The 18,677-nt window shown below is 46.5% G+C and overlaps 2 protein-coding genes across 16 annotated transcripts in view; one reads left to right on the top strand and one right to left on the bottom strand.

Annotated features, from left to right (window-relative positions):
- The window catches only part of LOC103551135 (sodium/potassium-transporting ATPase subunit alpha-4), a 29,116-nt gene extending 13,217 nt beyond the window's left edge, over positions 1 to 15,899 (top strand). For 8 of the 10 annotated variants that reach the window (XM_070608384.1, XM_070608385.1, XM_070608383.1 and 5 more), the window contains 12 exons: positions 829 to 1,018; positions 1,147 to 1,319; positions 5,342 to 5,478; positions 5,889 to 6,039; positions 6,360 to 6,528; positions 7,835 to 7,989; positions 8,146 to 8,269; positions 9,568 to 9,713; positions 12,509 to 12,639; positions 12,752 to 12,853; positions 15,186 to 15,277; positions 15,566 to 15,899. In XM_070608384.1, coding sequence (XP_070464485.1) covers positions 829 to 1,018; positions 1,147 to 1,319; positions 5,342 to 5,478; positions 5,889 to 6,039; positions 6,360 to 6,528; positions 7,835 to 7,989; positions 8,146 to 8,269; positions 9,568 to 9,713; positions 12,509 to 12,639; positions 12,752 to 12,853; positions 15,186 to 15,277; positions 15,566 to 15,594 — 1,599 coding nt within the window. In that variant the 3' untranslated portion in view covers positions 15,595 to 15,899. The remainder of the gene's footprint in view (positions 1 to 828; positions 1,019 to 1,146; positions 1,320 to 5,341; positions 5,479 to 5,888; positions 6,040 to 6,359; positions 6,529 to 7,834; positions 7,990 to 8,145; positions 8,270 to 9,567; positions 9,714 to 12,508; positions 12,640 to 12,751; positions 12,854 to 15,185; positions 15,278 to 15,565) is intronic. The other 2 variants (XM_070608381.1, XM_070608387.1) reach the window with 1 other exon arrangement.
- Positions 4,968 to 18,677, bottom strand: part of DCAF8 (DDB1 and CUL4 associated factor 8) — a 79,375-nt gene continuing 65,665 nt past the window's right edge. For 4 of the 6 annotated variants that reach the window (XM_070608414.1, XM_070608415.1, XM_070608416.1 and 1 more), the window contains one exon: positions 4,968 to 6,652. In XM_070608414.1, the coding sequence (XP_070464515.1) occupies positions 6,650 to 6,652 (3 nt within the window). In that variant the 3' untranslated portion in view covers positions 4,968 to 6,649. Of the gene's footprint in view, positions 6,653 to 11,056; positions 11,167 to 15,900; positions 16,085 to 18,677 lie in introns of those variants that run through there. The other 2 variants (XR_011536933.1, XM_070608413.1) reach the window with 2 other exon arrangements.

The raw sequence follows: 18,677 nt of genomic DNA, 5'->3' as shown, positions 1-18,677 counted from the left end.
CAAAATTAAAGCAAAACACATCCACGACATTTGTTGGGACGTCCAACAAAATAGCAACTTTCCTCAAAATGACTACATTAGTGCCTTTTCTGAGCTATTGAGTATCAAGTTGAAATGGTAAAATCTTCCTCTGTGGTCCACCCAGTTTGCTGGCCAGCCCACCAGCCACTGGCTCTGGCCGGGCTTGCTTGGGGGAGGCGCCAAGAAAATCCCACTGGCTACTTTCACTCCCTACGGCTTTTAGAAGAGAGTGGCAAGGGGACTAGAATGACTAACCTATGTTTGAATTGTGCTTCAGAGTTTTCAAAGTTTCTTTTACAAATATTGTGTCTGATAAAAACCCAATGAATTAAGCAACACAGACCGTCTATGTTTTATCAAAGCAACTAAGGTTTTGAGAGATTAAATGGACTGACCTGAGATCATAAAGCTATAAGGCATTCCTGGTGGCCCTAGAACATGACATTTTTTTCTTTCCTGTCTACTCAGCTGTCTTTGCCAGCCCCACTCCTGCTGCTCTGGAGCCATCCAGGCAGAGGAAGCAGGGAAAGAAAGAGCCTGGCTCTGCCCTCAGCTTCCATTCTGGCTGAGAAGATAAGAGAGATTTGAGTGCAAATACCAGGCTGGGGTTTCCTGGGAAGGAGGAGGGCTCAACAGTGGGTCAGATTCGCCTGGGGGTGGGGGGACTCTGTTGGGGTGAGGGGATCAAGGAGGTGGAGGGTATGAAACAGGTTGCCTGTCGGTTTTACCCTCAAAGACCTTTCCCGTGCTTTTTGTCCCTGCCCCTTGCTCTCTCCTGTTCCATTGATGCTTCCTCTCCTCTCCTAGATATCCATCCACCTGCGGGAGGACAGCTCCCAGACCCACGTGCTCTTGATGAAGGGGGCTCCTGAGAGGATTTTGGCGTTTTGCTCTAGTTATCTTCTGAATGGGCAGGAGTATTCAATGGACGAGGAAATGAAAGAAGCCTTCCAAAATGCTTACTTGGAACTAGGAGGTCTGGGGGAACGCGTGCTAGGTGAGGGGCTGTGGGAGAAGCCTTGAAAGAATGCCGTCGTCCGTGGGGTGAAAAATCTAGGATGTTGGGGTGAACAGGATAGGGACATAGCTGAGTGACTACTGGTCCCTCCTTCTGTTTCTCTCCAGGGTTCTGCTTCTTGAATCTGCCTAATACCTTCTCCAAGGGATTCAAGTTTAATACAGATGAAGTCAATTTTCCCATGGAAAACTTTTGTTTTGTGGGGCTCATATCCATGATTGACCCTCCCCGACCTGCCGTGCCTGAGGCTGTGTGCAAGTGTCGTAGTGCGGGGATTAAGGTAAACTTGACCATCCCAGAAACTCACAAATTGGAGCAACAGTAGAAAGCCTCGCACAGAGTAGCTTCTTAATAATCTTGGTCTAATTGAATTGATTTCTGTTTCCTTGAGCTTATAATTTTTAGCCTCAAGAGAGAATCTCATAGTAAGTTTCCTTTATAGTCAGAATCCTGTCCTGCATTGAACGTGAGAATCACCAGGGGAGCTTTAAAAATCTGATGCCTAGGCCACACTGAGACCCATTAAATTAGAAACTCTCAAGGTGGCACCCAGGCATCTGTATTTCTAACAACTTTCCTAGAGGTTCCAACATGCAGACAAGTTTGAGAACCAGTGTCCTAGGACACTGTGAATCACCTAGGGGTTTTGTTGGAATGCAAATCTTGATTCAGTATGTCTAGGACACCCTGAGATTCTGCATTTCTAACAAGCTCCCAGGTGATGCTCTTGCTGTTGGTCTGCAGACCACACTAGGAGTAGCAAAGTGCTAGAAGATATCATGTGAATGTGCTGCTGGGATGGGTTGTAGAAAGGGTGAGGCCAAGTGGGCCGGGGGTCTGGAGCAGGCAATAGTGAGAATGAAATATTGAGAGCTGGGGGCCCTCAATGGATCTGACGGGAGTGAGCAACTGCACTAACCAGTATATGTCCAGGAGTAAAAGCTAAAAACCAAATGAACTGGTCCAAGAGTGAACACAGCTGCAGAACAAGCTCAGAGGTGGGGATTCCTCTTTGGTCTGGGTGGGCCTTGGACTTCACGGGATAGCAGCAGAATTCCTCTAATTCTGAGATGTTCCATAACCCACGTTTCCCAGGTCAGAGTCTAAGACGCATATACATCTTCATAGATTAGATATTGACACCTTCCCTGCTCATACCTGATATTCTGGATCCTGGACTTGGGGGAGGGCAGGTTGAGGGGCGGGTGTTGGAGGTATTTAAGGAGAACTAGATGCTATCTGTTAGAGCTAGATTTATCTTAGACTTTTGAGTTTTGGCAGTTTGTCTGGGGGCAGCCTGGGGCTCGCTAAGTTTAATGATTAGTCAGTAGAGTGGGAACCAAGGAATAGATGTAGGATATTATTCTGAGTGAATTCCTTAATTACTATAAGATGTTTGGGGTGGTATAGTTCTTTACAGAGAAGCATTATTGTAACATATCTGTGTAGGATAACCAAGTTATCTTGATATTGCCCCATGGTTCTATAAGCTACCACATCATATTGTGGGTCATCAGTGGAGAAGGGGTTCATGTGAATTTTCTGAGCTTTGAGGTGTGCTCTTAGAATGGAGAATAACATTGTGGGTGTAGTCTAAAATTTTTCATCTGAGAATTTATGGATCCCATTAGCAAGAAGAGAGTTACAATTATGCCTACAGGTAGGGAGGTCCAAACAGAGATGAGAGGGTGATTTTAGCCAGGATGGTTACCAGATCAGGATGTCATCACAGCCTGAGGCAGAGTGAGCCCATGGTAGTCTGAGGAGGACACTCGCTGCTGGCCTCAAGCTGGCAGCTGAAGCAGGAGGTCTCAGTGCTTTCTGGGCCAGTCCTTGTTCTGGTTATAGGTTTACAGGTCTCATTATAATTTCTTACTTCTTCTGGACTCTAAGCTGACAGAAATTTGGCAGACTTGGTGAGGAAGTTTGAATCATCACTTTTTCCCTATAGGGAAGTGTAGGACATACACATGATGCCATCCTTCAAGGAGGACAAACTGTAATGAACATACATGGTGTTGTCCCATAGGGTAGACTCTTCCAGGGTCAGCTCCAAAATGGTGTTGATGCAGAACTGACAAATGTTACAAGGCTGCTTAAAGACGTCAGATAATGATTGCATGGTAGCAAAGTTTTTAGAAGGGAATGAGTGTGGGACTGGGATTTCCCAGGTAGAGCCATGTGCTCAGGCCTTTGGAAGAAATGTGATTTTAATAAACTAAAATAAGGGCCGGCCCTGTGGCCAAGCGGTTAAGTTCGTACACTCTGCTTTGGCAGCCCAGGGTTTCGCCCATTCGAATCCTGGGCGTGGACATCACTCATCAGGCCATGCTGAGGCGGCATCCCACATGCCACAACTAGAAGGACCCACAACTGAAAAAATATGCAACTATGTATGGTGGAGATTTGGGCAGAAAAAGCAGGAAAAGAAAAAAAGAAGATTGGCCACAATTGTTAGCTCAGGTGCCAATCTTAAAAAAAAAAAACTAAAATAAAATGAGCCCATTATATTTGCCACTAACTGAGGCTCTCAGCAGTATGAAGATACTTGGCCCCTGCTGTGAAGCTGGCCTCCTTTAAGAACTGCAGTCAGTTCTTGCAGTCAAGCAGTGAGGGCCTACAGTAATGTCACCAACACTGGAACGTTTCTCTCAGATGGGTCCGAGCTGGGGGAAGCGGGTACAAGGGAACAAGAGAGCAGCTTGCAAGGCTGCGTGGGAACATCAGAGGTATAGTCAGCACCAAGAAGCTGGAAATGAAATTCCTTTAGTATTTGATGAATTCCAGAAACTACCAGATGCCCTTTACTTCAAAGGGAGCCATTCTCTGTGGAACTACGCTTCTATTGTATGCATGCATCTCAATGCTCTGTGAAATTGGGTCCTAGGAACTCACTCCCGGGGTGATTGACTTTGTGTTTTTATTTCTCCAGCCCAGCATGGAGGTGGTACTTCCAGAAACTACGATAGAACAGGACATTTGAATAGTCAAACTGGGCTAGGTACCAGGAATGTATCAGGATGATACCATACCTGTCCTACAGGTCCCAGGTCACTTTGATGAGCCACTGGGAAGCTGTCAGGGCACTGCGAACCTGAAAGGCATCACTGAGGGCTCAGTCTGAATCATATCGGGAATCTTCTAACCTTATATGCAGTTCCCTCCCAGATCCTAACCAGTTACCCTGTGCCCCACAGGCCAAGCTTGGTGAGGATCCAGTGCCCTGAAGTTGAACCAGGATCCTCAAAATCAGTGGTGTGGGTAACAGCTCATAGTGGGACTTTCCTGAGTCTCTGGGAATCTCAGCTTAGTTGTCTTCTTCCAGTACGCCAGGGGTGCCAGTGCGGAATGATGAGGGCTCACAGGAAAACTCCTTCAAGGCTCACTTCCATGCTCTAAAAGTAAACAGACTGACCTTTTCAGGGCCTCTGCTCCTGCAAGCAGTTGGATAGTTAGGTCATGGTCACATAGTTTCCTTTTTCCTCCCATCAGAGACTGCAAAATTGTGTGCTGGGAGGGCAGTGGGAACCATGGGCAGTGGTTCCCAGGAAGCCATCATTCCTTCGTTTGATAATTGTTTGTTGATGGATTACTATGTGCTAGGCATTGTGCAAGGGCAGGAAACTTAACAAGGAATCAGAGACGTGGCCACATTCCTGGGGAGCTCACAGTCCAGTAGGGGAGAGAGACAGACAAGCCATCACCATATCGAGAAGTGACAAGTGCAGAAATACAGAAAGAACAGAATGCTAGGGAAGCAGAGAGCTCAGGCCCCTGATCTTTGGGGAGGAATGGGACCAGACTAGGGCTGGTCCAGGTATCCAAAAAATGGCTGGAACCCAGAGGCTGCAGGGGGACAGTGGAAGATGAGAGGAAGAATGAGAACCAGAATGCACCTGGACCTAGATGAAATTTTGCTAGGCAGATGGATTATTCCAGACGTTCCTTTATTACCACTTGTTCCATGTGTAGGTGTTTCTGTCTTTGAGCTTAAAGCAGCAGAATAACTTCTAGAGCAATTAAACAAAATTCTAAATATAGTAAAACACCCAAATCCCTGATGTATTCCTGGGAAGCATAGAACCCAAACTGTCCTGTGTTTTATGGTCTGTTGGTCCTGACCCACTCTAGAGGGTTAAAGCCACAGTAGCGAGATTTTTTATCTATAGCACAAGTTCTTGGGAATGAGCTACTAAAACCCTGTGGAATGGAAGCAGTGATCTGTTAGTTCTTAGAATGGTGAAGGCTCCAGGCACCTCCCTGAAGATGATTCTGCTCCTCTTCCCTCCTCTCCCAATTCAGGTGATTATGGTAACAGGGGATCATCCCATTACAGCCAAGGCCATTGCCAAGGGTGTGGGCATCATTTCAGAAGGCACCGAGACTGCAGAGGACACTACTGCCCAGCTCAAGGTCCATGTCAGGCAGATCGATAGCAGGTGAGAGCCCTAAAAGACTCAGATCTGCCATTTTTTTCCTCCATCCTCTCAGCCTGCCCCACCTAGATCCCACTTACTAAAGTTCTTAGAGCCTCCTTTAGTAGGTAGTATGTGCAGGGTTTACTTATTGCAAAGTAAAACATAATAGGAAAATGACCAAGTGACCATGTCAGTGGATTTTCAGAGGAAGTTGGACAAAGAAAGAGGTAGAGAAAAGGGAGGAGTGGTTGGGAGAAAAGGGAGGAGATGCAATGTGTCAATCTGGGGACAGTGAATGGCTGGGGACAAGTGATGAGATTGAGTTGAAAGAGAAATAAGGAGGTTATAGTAAAGGTTGGTTAGAGGGCACCAGGGCCCCTGGTAAATTCTCAACACTCTGAACTAGCTTTCTGAAATTCTTTTCCCCCCAGGGATGTCAAAGCCATTGTGGTGCACGGCTCAGACCTAAAGGATATGAGCTCAGCGCAGCTTGATGAGATTCTCCGAAACTACACTGAGATTGTGTTTGCTAGAACCTCCCCTCAGCAGAAACTCATAATCGTAGAGGGATGTCAGAGGCAGGTAAGGGAGAAAAAGGAGGCTCGAGGAATCTGGCAGAAATCATGTGGCATAGCCCAGCCCCAAATCAAGCAGAGGAACATGTGGGCTGGGCTAGAAGAGCCTGCAGAGAACATCCCATCTCAAACTCCTGAGATGGACATCAGTTTGGGGGCTCCCTGAGAGTTTTAATATCTCAGGAGGAGCAGGTGAAGGAAGGGCCAAGAGGCCCAAATCAAGCATGATTACATCAAGAAACAGGGGATGATGAAATCAAATTGATCTTTGGGACTGGTCCTGAATCTGACACAATAATTATTTCACTCCCTCTGTGCTTCACCCAGGGAAACGTTGTGGCGGCGACTGGTGATGGCGTGAATGACTCCCCAGCACTGAAGAAAGCTGACATTGGCATTGCCATGGGCATCACTGGTTCTGACGTATCTAAGCAGGCAGCAGACATGATCCTGCTGGACGACAACTTTGCTTCCATTGTCACAGGCGTGGAGGAGGGTGAGGAAACAGGGTGCCCAGGGTTGGGACTACTTCAGACTCAGGCGAAAGTTGGTATATATTACTCTCATTCCTTTTGCCCATCATCCAACCTCCATGGTCCTGTACAGACTGGGAAAAATCACTGTAAGACAAATTTTTACAAATTAGATTCATTTGGTACTTAGAACATCACTTTCAGGAGCCCTTTATTATGAGACTGGAGGAAAGTCCAGATTTGTGAGGGAGACTGGGACTGTGGTATAGCATGGTATCTTCCTACTTCTTCGCAGAGATTCAAGTAGGTCTACAGCAAGTTCCAAGATGTAGCCATACCCCTGGAACTACTCCATACTCCACAATCTCAGGAGGGCCCCCTAGGAACCTGTTGCCTGAATGATGTTGACATATCAAGATCAGTTGGAGCCTGACCTATGAATTGACTGCATGAGCCCAATTAAACATCCTCTTTCCCAGAGAATTCTGAAGACAATGTCCATTGGTGAATAGGAGAACCCCAGAATTCTGCATCCCAGGCTCCCTGCTTTCTGCCTGTTGCTATCTTATTAAAACCTAGGACAATTCACATAATAATAGTAGCTACCATTTTATTGAGACCTAGTATGATCCTGACACTTTGCTGAGTATTTTGTACCCATTCAATTTTTTGAGCACCAACTTTGTATCAGGCACTCTTCTAGATGCTGGGGATATAACAGTGGGGGATAAAAAGACACAAATCCCTGCCCTCATGTAGCTTAATTTCTAGTGGAGTGTGACAGACAATGAGGTAAATTGTATGGCATATTAAAAGGTGATAAATACAGTGGGGAAAAAATAAAGCAACGAGTGCAGTGAGGGATTACGGTTTTTGAAAGGGTCACCAGGGAAGGACTTAAGCCATCTTGCAAGGCAAGAGGAATGACACTCAGAGAGGTGAGGGGCGCCCAAGGTCAGAAGCTAGTTATGGCAGAAATGGAATTAGAACCCAAGCCCAGGCTCTTTCCATGTCAGCCTTAATCTTCTAATGGCTTTTATGTCAACGTTCTCAGACATCCCCAAGTATTAACCAGGCCCAACCCTGCTTAGTTTTCAGAGATCAGATGACATTAGCCATGTTGAATCCAAGGACAAAGAGTACACAGATAAGGAATCCTCATAAAGCATGGCTTTAATTAATAGTCACATAATTTAGAAACAAAACTGGGACCGCCAAGGTTTCGGACCTACAGATCCTTTCATGGACTGTGACACTGCTTTATAGTAGTCTCTCTGTCCAGGAGACAGATACAGAAATGGTCTCACTGAAGCTTGACCATCCCCCCAGGCCGCCTCATCTTTGACAACCTGAAGAAATCCATCGCGTACACCCTGACCAGCAACATCCCCGAGATCACCCCCTTCCTGCTCTTCATCATCCTCGGTATCCCCCTGCCTCTGGGCACCATAACCATCCTCTGCATTGACCTGGGCACCGACATGGTGAGAACCAAACTGGGACCCGGTTCATGGAGCTCCTGTGAGATGCACTGAGGAGTAGAAAAATCCTGTGTCCAAGGAGAGGGACAGAGCTTGAGTTACTTCTGAGTTTCCTTCTGAACTTTGTGTCCCCTGTCACTCTCGCCTTCCATCCTCCAGGTCCCTGCTATCTCCTTAGCTTATGAGTCAGCTGAAAGTGACATCATGAAGAGGGCTCCACGGGATCCAAAGAATGATAAACTGGTGAACTATCGTCTCATCGGCATGGCCTATGGACAGATTGGTGCGGCCAGAGGAATGAGGGGTGAAGGGAGTGGGGAGTGGCTGCCCCTGCCTGGCCATTGGAGCCATCTTGGTTTGCAAGTCAGGAAGATATTTTCTTAAACTGTGCTAGGCCCTGGGACAACAAAGAACCATTGATTTCTGATCTGCCCTTGACTTAAGAGTGCAGTCAAGAAGGAACAAACAGACATAAAATGATAGCATCTTTCCAAGTGCCAAATAATGAGTATAGAGAGGACATGCTTCAGGAGTACAAAGCAAGGGGTCTCACCAATCACGAAGCTAGTGAGAGAGGCCTTATGGAGGAAACAGGACTTAAACTTGGTTTTGGAAGATACAGTTTAGACTAGTAAATGTATGGTCAGGTATCGGGGACCAGAGGAGAGGGGAAAGTCACACGGCCTGGATGTTGAAGAGGGAATAAGCCAGTTTGGTGGAGCCCTTATTCCTGATAAAGGAATAGTGGAAATTAAGGCTGTAGATACACGTAACATTTATACTGGGCCAGCCTTGAAAAACATGTGAGAGCCATTAGAGGTCTTTGTTCTTGAGTTGCCAGGTGCAATGGGATATTTCAGGAAGTAAGGTGAGGGATGGACAGGGAAGAGATTGGGGACAGGGGAGACCATCCCAATATCTAGAGGAGGAAATACATAGTAAAAGCACAGATTTAGGAGCCAATCCTACGTTCGAATCCTGATTCACCACTGACTACCTATATGACCCTACATGACGACTGAATCTTCTTTGTGCTTCAATTTTCCCACTTATGAAATGTAGATAAAAGTTCATACCTGTTATGGGGATCATTGTCCACAGTTACCTACACAGTGCACAGCTCTGTTGTTAGTAGACAAACATTAACGTCAGCTATCACTGTGGTCCAGGCATGGAGGATAGACGTTTCGACTAACAGAGAGGCAAGGGGTAGATGGCAGAGATGTGAGGAGAGGAGAGGACTTAATGAGTGTCCTAATGTCAGAGGAAATGGAGAGGGAGGAGCCCAGCACTCACTCAATGGGGAGAGGGAATAAAATCGCCTCTAAGATCTTTTCCAATCTTAAGATTATATGATTCAAATGTGACTCTGGCTTAGAGCTTAGAAACAAATGTCAGGGCTTGGAGGCAAGTCCTACAGAGATGACAGGATCAGATCATTGATGGCAAGAATCTTCAGCATTACAGCTCAGACACACACCAACGCAGCTAGAAGCAAGTCCCAGCCACCACCCCTTCTATGCTCTGCTTTTTGAGGTCCTTCTCTAAACCAGGTTCCCGTGTCCTGTAACTCTGTCACAGGGATGATCCAGGCTCTGGCTGGATTCTTCACCTATTTTGTGATCCTGGCTGAGAATGGTTTTAAGCCTGCTGATCTGCTGGGCATCCGCCACGACTGGGAAAATTCATACGTCAATGACCTGGAGGACAGCTATGGACAGCAGTGGGTGAGTAAAAGGGGTAGGGTAGTAGATAGTGATCAATAAGAGTGAAGAAGTGACAGGGGAGTGGGTTTAGGAAATTTTTGAAAAGTGGGAGAATGGAGGCACCAGACAGAGTTGATGCCTCATCTCCAGTTCTATATGAGCATTCTAACATTTGACCTCAATGTCCAATCACGTCAGCAAGTGTTCTCTTTGATTGCAATGACTTCATTTCTATTCATTCCTACTGTCTGTTGTCTGTCCTTACCTTCCTGGATATTTTGGCTTCCATGGGCTGGAAGTCTTCTTTGTCATATCAAATTCTGGGGGCTAATTTCTGTTTTTCTAGGTTCTAACCATCATTGCTTCAGAAATAAGTGCTGGGTCCACTCTCTCCCATTACGCTCCTTCCCTCCATGGGAGTTCAAATAATATGACTTCAAATCTGAAAACTTTTCTTTGTATACCCCTTCCTCGTCATTCTAAACTTTTTAAACCTAGAGGATGCCTCTCTGTAGTAGTCTTTCCTAAAACCCAAGATGAATGAGACCCAAACTGAAGCCTTCTAACTGACGCTATGTGTTCAAGAATTTTAGTAAGTATGGTTTTTTGTACCTTTAAACACTCCTGTCCTAATTTCTAAGACAGTGGAAGATGTTTGTTAGAATTATAGGACCATAGAGGACACATAGTCTATACAGGACATACAGTTTATTATCATCATTCTATAAATGAGGAAGCTGAGTCTGGAAAGACTTAATGCTTGCTCAAAGTCCCATAGTGAATTCTTAGAAGAACTGGACTAGAATTTTGGACTCAGAATTCTACTTTCCTGCCCAGCACTCTCCTACTTTATCATGATGCCTCTAAACCAAGTTAATTTCAGGTTTCTCAAAAGTATGTTAAAATCTGTGTTGTTGGGAAAATGCCCCTCATACACACCTGGCTTCCACCAGCCAAGCCTCATGAGGCCATCAGATGTCAGTGTTCCCAGCTACCAACACTGCTCCACGGTCCAGTGATGCCCAGAGTCCTCATCGTTGTGCCCCGTCAACATCTCCTCAATCCTCAACTCAAGCCCTTGTTGGTTTTATATCTTGATACCATTCCCCTGTTGCCAAGGTGCAACTTGACATATATTTATTTATAACAAATTAAAGATAATTAAAATTAATTTGAAGTAACATCAAATTACATCAAAGACATCTTGAAGTATTGCAAAAGGGTTGAGAAAAATTGCCCTGAGGCAATTCCATAAAGGCAGGGTCTATGCCTCTTCCACTGCTGTCATTTTCAGATAATCGAGTATAGAGCCACCCACCCAGGAAATACTCTACATACTACTAGAAGCAAAGATAGCTCCTTACCTTCTAAATGTCTGTCACCAGTAATTCCATTGATCACCACTCATTCATTCATTCATTCATTCAGCAAATATTTGTCAAGCATCTTCTATGTACCAGGTGCTGTTTGGGCTCTGGGGATACGGTAGTGAACAAAAATGACCAAGTTACTGCTCTCATAGAACTTATACTCTAGTTAGGGGGAAGGTCGTGGGTGGGGAGACAGATAACAACCAAATATATAACATATTGGGTCAACGGACTATGAAGTGTTGGGATCGAGATACTAGAGTAGGTAAGATGGAAAGATAAAGATGGTGGTCAGAGAGAAAGAGATGCTTGAAATTGAAATTACAGAGAAGTTGTAGCTATTAGAAAGGACAGTGTCTGTTTAACCACTGGAGAAAGCAGCCCAGGTGGGGAGTGGAAGACGACGTCATTGGAGAAGATCAAGGAACTGTGAGACCATGGTATTGGAAGGATCATCACTATGGATATTTAAATCTCCAAAAACAAGAACAGGAGCAGAGTTAGAGTGACAGTGAGTCAGGAGCTAACGTCTTCAAGTGGTGCTGGGGGTGACTCGGGTATTGCTAGCTGGCTGCAGTGGAGGATCGAGGTGGCATGATCCGATGCACACAAACCCGCTCATTGGTCTCACTCTCAGTTCAGTGCTTGGCTCATCAGTTTTCAGCCTTTGTTTTCTAATCATCTAAGGTTCTATATTTTCCTCCAAGTCCAGTTTTGACCGTACCCCATGAGGTTCAATATGTAGTATTCCATTATTGTTCAGTCCTACATATTTTCAAATTCTTTACTTGATCTACAAGTTACTTATAAACATGCTGCGTTATTTTTTGAAACATGGCTTTTTCTCCCATCTGATTTAGATGCACCTCTTCTGTGTTAGCCCTCTGTGATCTCTGTCTTATATCCTACCTACAGTGCTGACATAGCATATTTATCCTCCCCACTAGACTGTAAGATCCTTATGTGTAAAATGGGAGTGAAAGACTGAAGGAATGGACGAATGAATATCTCCTATCTGGTACCACCCTTTGGGCATTCCTTTCCTCTCAGCTTTCAGAGTCCCCTCTGGCCCCATCTTCCTTTCTCACCTATTTCCTCTGACTCTGCTTTCTGAGTACACCTTCTTCTCTTACATTGCCCTTCTTATTAATTTAGCAAATATTTATTGAACCATAGCACTTGAACTGAGCAATGGGGAGGGGGCACAAAGATAAATAAGACAAACTGCCTCTTCCTGAGGAGCTCTCCGTCAGGTAAGGAAAACAGATAAACAACTCATAATGCAACAGGATAAGTGCTAAGACTGAGATAAGTGAGAAGTGCTGTGGGTGTCTAAAGATCTAAGTCAGCATGGGGTCCAGGAAGGCAGGACAGGAAAGAAGCTTTTAAGATGTATCTGAATCCCTTCTGACACTGACGTCTCCCCTCTGCCCACCCTTCCTGCAGACATTTGAGCAGCGGAAGATTTTGGAGTTCACATGCCAAACAGGCTTCTTTGTCAGCATCGTGATTGTGCAGTGGGCCGACCTCATCATCTGCAAGACCCGGCGCAACTCGGTCTTCCAGCAGGGCATGAAGTGAGCACCCACCCAACAGCCCCACACACTCCCACACCTGCACGCAGGGCCCCGCCATTTCCCCTACCTCTCCATCCCTGTCTCCAACACACTCTGAAACATTTCTTCCCAGAAACAAGATCCTCATATTTGGGATACTGGAGGAGACATTCCTGGCTGCTTTTCTGTGCTACACTCCAGGCATGGACATGGCCCTGAGAATGTACCCACTCAAGTGAGTAAGGGAAGGGATGCAGGTGGGAGAATCTCTGGGCATAGGGAGAGCGTGTGAGAGGAAACGTGTGTTTGAACAGAAAAGTCACTCGTGGAGGGTTGGGGAGGGGTCTTGCCTGGATAAATGGGGCTGTACTCAGTGGTGTAAGGAGACTTATTTGTGCTCTGACAAATGCATCTTATTTAGCAAAGGATTAGGGGCTGTGCCAAGTGATCGCAACCCACCAGACATGCAAATTTAGCAGACTTACCAGTGCTTAAAAGAGTGTCATCTTTTTTATGATGATGTGTAGTGTAGCTGTCCAAGGATACATATTGCTCGGAAGTGAAGTAATCATAAAAATAGCCTGATCTGTGCGTGGCTAATTCTGTTGTACTTACGTAAATATGTCTTAATGTGCATATATATGAGTGGGCATAATGAAATTCTTTTCATCTGGTACTTTGTTTTGTTTAAGTCCCATGTTTTCTTTTTGTTTGTTTTTGTTTTTTACTTTAGTCTATGCATGTGGTGAAAAATTGCTCTTTAATATTTTACAGAGAAAAAAGTAAAACTCCCATTCCACTCTGACTCTCTCTACCTCCTCCTGCATAGGGAACCTCTGTTAATGATTTAGTGTGTATTCTTCCAACTCGTTTTCTATACGTTTACATACTTTGCTTACCTTTCTATCCCTTGCAGTGTTTTACACAATGCTTTGTATAGTGTAGGTGCTCAGTTAATATTTACTAAAAAGACATTGGCATTGCCCTTAGATACTGACAATCCCAGGTTTGAATTTCAACTGTACTGTGTATTATTCTGTGACCTTGAACAAGTTTATAACCATTCTGAGCCTAAGCTTCACCTGCGAAGTCTTCATAATACACCCTTGGCAGATGGCTGCAAGAATTAGATCTAGAAATGCGTGTAATGCACCCAGGACAGTGCTTGGGTCATAGTGGGAGCTTTGTTAATAGTAGCTTTATTACTGCTGCTATTAACGTCAATATATTAGTAATAGTAAATGCAATTGAGCATTAAGTGCGCTCCCACTCTGTATATACCTTGACCATAAGACTCATCACCTAATATTGTGATTATTAATATGGTGATTATTTTGTGTGTTTATCTATCCTGTCTTCCCTGATTGCCCGAGCTCCTTGAGATCAAGGACCATCATGTCATCATTTTTATTTCCTCAGGACCTAACATGGACACAGAGTAGACATACCACAATTGTTGAATGAATGGGTGACTGTATGTATATAAGTGTTTATGTTTGTTGGTGTGTACGTGTGTGTGCGTATGGAATGAACCACGGCCTAGGCCTGCGCTGTCCAATATGGTAGCTGTAAACTACTCTTATGTGACTACTGAGCTCTTGAAACATGGCCAGGGAGAAACTGAATTTGTAATTTTAGTTAATTTAAAGTTAAAGACTAAAGCAGTGTCAAATATTTTTCTAGGAAGTACAACTTTATTGTTTTCATTGGACTACATTTTCTTTTAACCATTGAAAATTCAGTGTATGACTTGAGATGTGCTGTCCATGTAAAATACTCACCAGATTTTGAGAACTTAGGATAAAAAGAAGAATGTAAAATATCTCATTAATAACATTCATATTGATTACATGTTAAAATGATAATATTTTAGACATATTGGGTTAAATAAAAAGCATTATTAAAATTAATTGCACCTGCTGCTTTTTACTTATTTTACTGTGGCTACTAGAAAATATCAGATTTCACATGTGGCTCGCAACATATTTCTGTTGGACACTGCTGGTCTAGGCCATCTCTCTGTCATCCAAGAGAACAAATGTGGTTCTATTCAATCCCTCCCCAGAGCCCACCTTCCTGGTCTCTAATTATAGCAGAGGTTCAGGAAGAAAAATGTCCCCATCTTTGCCTATGGAGGAGTGTATATCCCCACACATGCAGCCTCAGGTTGAGCCATCCTGCTTGGACACCCTCCCCTTTTGTGCGCAAGGCCTAGAGTCCCCAGAAAGCAAAGGGGTCTCCCTGAACGACTACACAAAAGACAGTAGACAACCTCCCTGAACACTGCATGTACCTCTGCTGTGGCATTTATCACGTCTGCTATCATTGTCTCTTTATGTTTCTGTCTTGGGCTTCTCCTCCCTCACCCCCATCCCCCACGTTCTGGCCTCCTCAAAGGTAGAGGTCAACCCCATCTACGCACCTTGCTGTCTCCAGCACCCAGCACAGTCCCCGGCACATAGTGGACATGATAAACGAACCGTTCAATTCCCAAGTGCTGTTCTCTGCCCCTGCCCTTCTCTGGCCCCTCTATCTCCTGCCCAGCTGATCAAACTCTTGCTCTACAGGATATTCTGGTGGCTTTGTGCCATTCCCTACAGCATTCTTATCTTTATCTATGATGAAGTCAGAAAATTTGCCATCCGTAATCATCCTGGCGGTGAGGCTCCCCTGCACCCTGCTCTGAGTGGTCAGCAGCCTCCTAACTGGCTCTCCCATCCCACTTGGTTCCTTCAGGCCCGTTGCCCTTCTCCCCACCTCACTGCCTGGCCTGTGCTGAGCCTGGACCCCGGCCCTCTAGTCCTGATTCCATCACCCTGCTCCTTCCAATCCTCGGTGCCTTGTGTTCCGCCCTCAGGCCTCCTCTGTCTACCATTCTGCCTGTCTTCCCTAGATGCCTCCCCTGTGCTGCCTTCTCTGGCTCACTCTGCTCTCTTCTCTTCCACAGGCTGGCTGGAGAGAGAGACCTACTACTAAAATCAGCGGAGGAAGAGCTCCACATGACTTAGGGGTGTCCTGAGGGCCGGGTAGGGGGGAGGGTTTTTGAGTTTGGCACAACATTTAGAGAGCGTATGAGTTGGGGCAGAGAGATGCTAGGATGAATTACCTCGGATGAGAGGGAGACAGGTGATCCTGACGCTGGAATGAGGGCACCATGGGGAGGAGACCGGGTGGGTTGAGGGGAAGCCCGGCCTGTGTCTGGCTAGAGCCCAGTGAGGAGGGGCGTTGTCCTGTTGAATCTAGTAGCCAGTCTACAGAGTAAATGTTGGCAACAGCTCTCACCTGGCTGGATGTGTCGCATCTGATTTTTGGAGAGTGGGGATTTCTGTGACGCTCTCTCCCTAGATCTTCATGGTAATCAGGCAGGGGAAGTCTTTCAGGGTCTGAAGTTGAGGCTGGGAAGGGATCAGAATCAAGCATCTTTGCCCCTTGAGGGCTATCCCTCATCTTAAAGTCATTCTCCGACCTGATGGAGAGCAAAGACAGGACAAGTGACTGCCCCCAAAGTCAAGCTGGGATCAGAGAAGTGGAGGGGGGAGGGGTGTTGTGAGAGAGGAGCAGCTGAGCCACACCCTATAGAGGGGCCACAGCACCCACACCTGGTGCTGTCAGAGGCTACTCATCTAGCCCCCTCCACCGCAGTTCCTCAGATCAGCTTATAGAATCATAGAGTTTTAGTGCTAGAGAGACCTTATTTTATCAATTAAGAACCTTAGGTCCAGAGAGGTTAAATGACTTGGGAAGGGTCATGTGGTGAGTGGTAAATGTGGGGCTACAGCACCTCCTCTGAGGAAGGGACTGGTGGTCCCTGCCCTCCGCCCCCTGTCATTGGGGCATCTCAACCCCATTCCCATTCATCAGCCTGTTTTCTCAGGAGTAGCTTTGAAATATAGGCTGTAAGAATGCTTTCTGAATCCCTGTAGCCTCTACTTTAGGTGAAGCAACCCGACCCCTCGTGCCCCAGGCTCCACAAGGAGTGATGGACATTCCCAAAAGCCTGTTCTCGGAGCTCAGCACTTTGCGCATCTCCGGTGGGTGAGGAGCCCCAGGAGTCTCCTGCCCACCCTGGGCGGTGGCTCTTCCTTCCTCTTCACTCACTCCCTGTCTTTTGCTTTGTGAGCCTGTCCACTATGCCCTGTGGGTCAGTTCATTCTCTTTTAGAGGAGAGGATTGGTTGTGCCCAAAAGTATACAGAGTGAGAGAGAAACATTGAGGAAAGCTGGGGGAGATCGTAGACTGTCACCAAAAACAAAGCACAAGTGTTAAGTGACCGTGCGCTATGCTTGGCAGAGGGACAGGGGCCTTACACACACCATCCATTAATCCACACAACAAATGTATTCTTAACCCCCTCCCCCACATTTTATAGATGAGGAAACCAAGGTCTGTCTGGTTCCAGAGCTTGTGCCTTTCATCACTTTTCAGACTGGTCTTACAGTGAGTGCTGGGCCAAAAATATACAAATACAAAATGAAAAATAGGACAATGATGGAGGAAGGGCCACCATGGACAGTCTGGGCTGTCAAAGAGAAGGTCACTGTAAGGTATAGCCAACCACGCCTCCCCTACATCAGGCCCCTCCTCAGAGGTCTCTCTCCCGCCTGTCCCCCTCCCTCCTCTAACACAAGGTCTCCTAGGGACAGGGCTATATCAGTCTGGGGTCTTTCCCTGGCTGCTGACACGGCTGAACAAGACCCTGGAAGACAGAGGGGCCAGGGTGTGTGGGAGTGAGGTGGGGAGGGGGAGTGTGGAGGGGCCAGCTCCTCGGGTTTCAGTAGCAGGAGCTTCAGGTGTCTGGTGGGTTAAAAATACAGAGGCCCCAACTCAGGGTCATTTGATACCAGTGACTGAGGCCTGTTAACTCCAAGGGCCTGAAGGCAGGGGCCTAGAGGGAAGGGTCTGAACAGACAGAGAGCAAAGTATCAGAGAGAGGAGAGGGAGTGGGAGGGGAGGGGCGCAGCTGCTAGAAAGGATGAGCGTGGAACTGGAGAGCCAAGGGCAAGGAGAGGGGGCAGGATGGGATGAAACTGTCTGGTCTGGTGGCTACAGGCAGACATGGAGCAGGCCTGGGTCCCACCTCACACCCTTGGAGGTACAAAAGGTCAGATTCATGATGGAATGAGTCTAAAGTTCCACTGTCTCTCTCCCAACGTTCCCCCTCCCCCAGAGTGCCACAGAAGTAAGACACTGGGACTGGATGTCGTCATCTAGACATCTACTTCCGGGCGGGGCTGCCCATCTCCCCTGCTGTCTTTGCTCTGGTTGTGGGGCTGTGGGCACATTAGTCACTCTCCTATAGGAGCAGGGGATGGGTTCTGAGGTCTCTTCAGGTCCACCATGCCCTGCTTAGGCTAGCTCTAAGTGACAGCTGTCCCTCCTGGACCCACTCCTGCCACGTTCTTGAGATTTTCTGTGGCCTTCCTTGCTTAGCTGTTTAAGGTCCGCCCCACGGGAATGTGGAAAAGTTATTCCTTTAACATAATTTCATGCCCTTGCCTGGGTGCAAAATAAACACTGTCCCTCCAACATCAAAGATAGCTCAGGGTGGGGATGGAGGGCTTCTGACTTTGGTCTGGCCTCTCTCTGGTCTCCCCTTGCCTCGGTTTACCTATGCATAGTAAGAGCCCTGGAGGGCATGAGGAGGCTCCTTCCTTTCTAGGTACCCAGAACTGAACTCATCCACTCTGCCCTCCCCTCCAAGCTGGGGGGTCCAGGAAGTCAGAGCCTCCCCCCAACTCTGCTTTGGCTCTTAGATGCACAGAATTAATCAGCATCCTTGGCTTAGGGCACAGGACCCACCTCTTCATGTTTTCCCGGTGTTAATTTTTTTCCCTGGTGTTTATACCTGATCCTCTTTGTCTTGTCAAAGATGTACGAATGAATAGTTGCTATCCACTCTCCTTGGAATCATTCAGCCTGGGGAATCCTCCCTTCCCACTGTGCCCTAGAAAACTGAGTCGCAAAGGATCAGAGTAGAGAGAGTGAGTAGGAGGCCGTGGCCGAATGACTTCTCCCTTCTCATCTTGTCCGTCCTGGGCAGAGAAACCCCAAATCCACAC

Source organism: Equus przewalskii, unplaced genomic scaffold (assembly GCF_037783145.1).
Source record: "Equus przewalskii isolate Varuska unplaced genomic scaffold, EquPr2 ChrUn-6, whole genome shotgun sequence".
In the NCBI taxonomy this organism is placed as follows: domain Eukaryota; kingdom Metazoa; phylum Chordata; class Mammalia; order Perissodactyla; family Equidae; genus Equus; species Equus przewalskii.
This window is presented reverse-complemented; position numbering and strand designations above follow the sequence as displayed.